This window comes from Octopus bimaculoides, chromosome 23 (assembly GCF_001194135.2).
Source record: "Octopus bimaculoides isolate UCB-OBI-ISO-001 chromosome 23, ASM119413v2, whole genome shotgun sequence".
In the NCBI taxonomy this organism is placed as follows: domain Eukaryota; kingdom Metazoa; phylum Mollusca; class Cephalopoda; order Octopoda; family Octopodidae; genus Octopus; species Octopus bimaculoides.
In genome coordinates, this window is record NC_069003.1 from 25,370,500 (window position 1) to 25,375,821 (window position 5,322).

The window sequence follows — 5,322 nt, forward strand, 5'->3', positions numbered from 1 at the left end:
GTTTATTGAGCGAAAACACCTAAAAGCTCCACAAGGCTCTGGCAGGGGATGGTGACGAACCCTGCTGTACTCTTTCACCACAACTTTCTCTCACTCTTTCTTTCTGTTTCTGTTGTGCTTGTAATTCAAAGGGTTAGCCTTGTCACACTGTGTCACGCTGAATATCTCCGAGAACTACGTTAAGGGTACACGTGTCTGTGGAGTGCTCAGCCACTTGCACGTTAATTTCACGAGCTGGCTGTTCCGTTGATCGGATCAACTGGAACCCTTGACGTCGTAAGCGACGGAGTGCCAACAACCTTCCTGTTGTGGTTTGAGGGTGATCTGGTTGCTGTTTTTAACAGATTGAGTGACTTTATATTGTGTTGAGTCAAAAAATTTGCAATATTTTGGTAACTTATTTACCTTATTCGAGTTACAACAAAAGCAGTCCAGCATTCATGGTAGAGGCCATCCTGTTACACCATTTGATGCCAGCTTTCTGGCAGTTCTTTGATCCCACTCTAATACCAGTTCTTATCCTTTGAGGTGAAGAACTCCTTCACTGAAGTTTCCACCTCCCCTTGGTTGATAAAGCATTGCAAGCACAACACAGGAAGTGAACCATGAATTGGAACTACACAATAGTAACTTTTTCATTGGCTCATTATCTTTCAATTTTAGTTTTCAATATTACTTAAATTTAAGGCGGCAAGCTAGCAGAATCATTGCCATGCCAGGAAAAATTCCTTTTTCTTCTCTTCCAACTTTACATTCTGAGTTCAAAAGTCACTGGGGATCAACTTTGCCTTTCGACCTTTCAAGGTCAATAAAATAAGTACTAGTTGAATGCTGGGGTTGATGTAATCAACTTGTCTACCTCCCCAAAATTACTGGCCTTGTGTCAAAATTTGAAATCAGTATTACCTAGATTTAATCTATAGTCATTCTTAACATCTAGTGCTCATATCATTACCTTTCTAATCAATTAGTTTCAACAGTAAAGCTGTCCCCTTCTCTGATCAATATTAAACCCTTGAATATGCAGTCATATGCCTTGTTTAACATGCTTAATTTCCAATTTTCCAGCGCAAAGATCTTCCAAGCTCCTAAATGCAGTATTTGTAACCATCCTTTGGAAATCCCATCGGTACATTTTCTGTGTGAACCTCACTCTTACCATCAACAGTAAGTAACACAGAATTTGATATTTGCTATATTTGTATAAAAGAAGAAACTGTGTGAATCTTGTGGTCTCATATCTTGTATGTAACATACTTAACCCTTTACTGTTCAAACCAGCAATATCAGGCCCAAATATTCTATCCTTTTTATGATAAAACCAGCCAGGTCTGGCTTCTCACACCTACCCTACAATGTCATTCTAAAAATAAGCAATCATATCTTTGAAATCTCAAAGCTACATGATAATGCATGATTAATTCAAAACAATAATTCATATGTTAAAGGGTTAAAATGAGAAACTCTGAGAAAACAGTGGCTTTCAACAGTTGAGTACTCACCTGAAAAGCACCTGGTAACATCGTTTAATACAAAGTTGAATAGAGAAACTAATGTCAATCATTAACCATCCAAGTTTAAATTTTGCTTTCCAATATGTACCATGTTTACATCATTTACATAGTAAATGTTTGTGGCAAAGGCATGAATGCTACATTATTGACTCTCTCAATACCACATGTACCATGTAATATATAAGTGTTAACATACCAGAAATAGATTAGATTAATTTCATTTATTTTCAAGTTCAATATCAATATTTGCAAAAAGCATATGTGTCAGTGGTTTCCAACCAGAGATTCAGAGACAGTGGCTGAAGATGTCATGAGGTTTATTCTGGAGTTTATTTTATCTCTGTTGGGACAAAACAAGAATTGCCATGTGCCTTAAGCATAAGAAAAAAGAATGATGAGATCACAAAAATGTTGGAAACCACTTATGAAGTTCACTTATGGTTAACCCTTTAGTGTTTCATCTAGCCATATCCAGTCTAAATACTCTACCTGTTTTATGTTTTAAAAAATGATATGGCCAGTTTGAATTGTATAGGGTTAAGTCAGTCATATTATCTCATCTGCACAATAACTTCATATTATTTCATCTGCACAATAATTCTATAGCCATTAATTACAAAAGTCATTCCTAAATTCAATAAAATAGTTGTTTTTTTTAATAGAATCTAACAATTTCTTCTTTTTTTTTTCCTCTCTCTCTTTACTAGTTGCTTTGAATGTTATGGTGAAAATGAATGCCCTGTTTGTATGCAAGAAAACAGGTAAGATCTTTATTTATTTTATCATTTAAGACAAGATACCTTCTTTAGTCTGTCAATGTCTTTCCTCCTTTTCCCTAGCTCATCAACCAAACAGCTTTACCATAGAGGACATGCTCCCTTTTCCTGTAAGTTACAAAACTTTAGGGCTGCATAAATAAATATAGGCATGATGATAGGTAGGTTTGGTGAGATTGTGAAAATGCTGGAACAGAGACAAGTGGTTGTGTGTTGTGTGCAAGAGGAAAGATGGAAAGAATCCTCAATCATACTCTTCACAGGCAAGAGACAGCAGTACGAATTCTTCTGGCTGAGTAATAGAGACAGAAGGCATACTCTTACCTGAGAAATAGATAGATAAAATAATTGAGGTAGTTAGTGTTTCTAATTATAGGCAACTCAATAACAACATTTATCTTGGCAGAAGTCATTAAGTGGATGTTAAACGATGACTCCCCACTACAGACAGGACAGAAGAACCACTTCTGTGAGACCCTTCAGCACACTTCCTCAGTAGTGACTGATAGTAACCTCATTATCATGGCCAGCAACTACAATGGATGTTGGCCAAAACACTGATGATTTCAGCAGTATACATGGAGGCTATGGTTTATGGTTCAAGAAATGAGGAGGGTGTATGATACCTGGAGTTCTATGATGCAACTGATCTAACAATTTGCAACACATTTTTAGGAAACCAACTAAACACCTCATCACCTACCTGTCTGGCGAACACCAGTTAGACAGGTTACACTCTCAACAGTAGTGCTATTGTAAATACCAAAATCTTTCTTGAAAAAGAACACATTATGCAACATAGATTAGTGGCCATTGACTTAAGAGTCAGAGCCAGGCAGACACTGAAATGAAAGACAATATGGAAACTAAAAGAGCCTGCAATTAAGAATAGAGTTAGAGAAATTCTAATTGACACTAAGATTGCAGAGGGGAAGATTTCAGATATCTGTAGCATAGATGACACCTGAAAATTCCTATGAAGTAACCTACTTAGGATTATTGAAGCAAAGACCCAGCCCAGCCCAACCAGAACTAACATGGTGGTGGAGTGATGTAGGTGATGGATGGTAAAGGCTAAGTGAGAGGCTTGGAAAACCTAGAAGGTAACAACATTCATCCACTCACTCCTGGTCTCTCTGACCCACTTATATATCTACCCACCTTGTACCTTGAAGGTCCAGCTAATCACTCCCACCCCTCTTCTTAAATGTAACTAGTCGTGTAACTCCCTTACTGAAAGAAACCTGTTCTGCAGTGACCCCTTCTCTCATACTTTTGCCTCCTTCCCATAAAACAGCCCCCTTCAAGGTTCGTTGTTTGTCTTGCAAGCTACATGACAATGTCATTAGTGCTGGTCCCATGAAAATAGCTCCCAGTGCACATTGTGATGTGGTTGGCCTTAGGAAAGGTATTCAACCATAGAAACCATGCCAAAGCAGATATCAAAGCACAATCCAACCCTTGGGTCAATCAGATCCTGTCCAACCCTGCCAACATCATCATCATAATTTAATGTCTGTTTTCCATGCTGGCATGGGCTAGATGGTTTGACAGTTGCTGAGAAGCCCAGGGAGCTGCACCAGGCTCCATTGTCTATTCTGGCATGGTTTCTACAGCTAGATGCCCGTCCCAACACCAACCACTTCAGATTGTGTAATGGGTGCTTTTTTACGTGGGACCAACACCAATGCTTTTCATGTGGCACTACATCAGTGCTTTTTACATCAATGTTGATGATGATGATTTTTTTTTTTAAAGACAATAGGATGTAGTTTGCAGGAAATTTGACTGCTATCTTTAGCAGCCATTCAGATGTTTTATATCACCTTTCTCATGGCTAAACCTAATTTCAAGTATGTTGTGTACATATGATTGTTGCATATATTGTTACTGTTGTAGCTGACTATTATATATAAATAAATATATATATATATATGTGTGGGTGTGTGTGAGTTCATGAACCTTGGTTCTTTTCTCTAAAACTATATATTTATATTTTATACTGTGAAACTTAATTTAATTTTAATTTCTAATAAATTGAATTTGAGTTTTTACCTGTAAATTTGGATTTTTATCCCTAATATTATTGTTATATATATATATATATATATATATATATATGGGAGAATTTACGAAAAAAGCAACAGACGAAGACAGGTGGTGTAAATAACAAATGGATGTATTAGTTTAATGCTCGAGAATAGAGAAAGTTTTTGACGTTTCGAGCCTATGCTCTTCAACTGAAAGGAACACAGAAAGAAATAAGGAGAGAAACAAGGAGAAAAAAAATATAAATGTAGTGGTCAGCGATCTATCATGGCGAAATATATATATATATATATATGTATATATATGGATTTCTCTGCAGGAAAGTGATGGAAGTGATCCGAGCCCAAGAACAAAACAAGGATATCCATGAACATTTCCACAATGAGGTACAGTAGTTTTTTTTTATTCTCCCCTTGCTTTCCCTCAATTCCTTCTTCTCTAAATATGACTTCTGTCAGGACTGTAGTTACATAGAGTAAGTACCAGGCTTCAAAAACCCAAGCACTGAGGTCAATTTGTTCAACTTGAACCCTTCAAGGCAGCGCTCCAGCATGGCTGTAGTCCTATGACTGAAACAAGTAAAAGATATAATAGGTGCAGGAGTGGCTGTGTAGTAAGCAGCTTGCTTACCAACCACATGGTTCCATGTTCAGTCTCACTGCGTGGCACCATGGACTAGTGTCTTCTCCTATAGCCTCAGCCTGACCAAAGCCTTGTGAATGGATTTGGTGGACAGAAACTGAAAGAAGCCAATCATATATGTGTGTGTGTGTGTGTGTGCTTGTGTGTCTGTGTTTGTACCCCTACCATCACTTGACAACTGATGTTGGTGTGTTTACGCCCCCCCCCCGCCGTAACCTAGCAGTTCAGCAAGAAAGATCAATAGAATAAGTACTAGGCTTGCAAAGAATAAGTCCTGGGGTCGGTTTGTTCGACTAAAGGCAGTGCTCCAGCATGGCCACAGTCAAAAGACTGAAACAAAC

At 37.8% G+C, this 5,322-nt stretch overlaps 1 protein-coding gene across 1 annotated transcript in view; it reads left to right on the top strand.

The window, feature by feature from the left end:
- Nucleotides 1-5,322, top strand: part of LOC106876510 (vacuolar protein sorting-associated protein 11 homolog) — a 65,428-nt gene that overhangs the window by 49,282 nt on the left and 10,824 nt on the right. Inside the window, exons 25-27 of the mRNA XM_052975947.1 lie at nt 1,069-1,167; nt 2,222-2,275; nt 4,659-4,725. Coding sequence (XP_052831907.1) covers nt 1,069-1,167; nt 2,222-2,275; nt 4,659-4,725 — 220 coding nt within the window. The remainder of the gene's footprint in view (nt 1-1,068; nt 1,168-2,221; nt 2,276-4,658; nt 4,726-5,322) is intronic.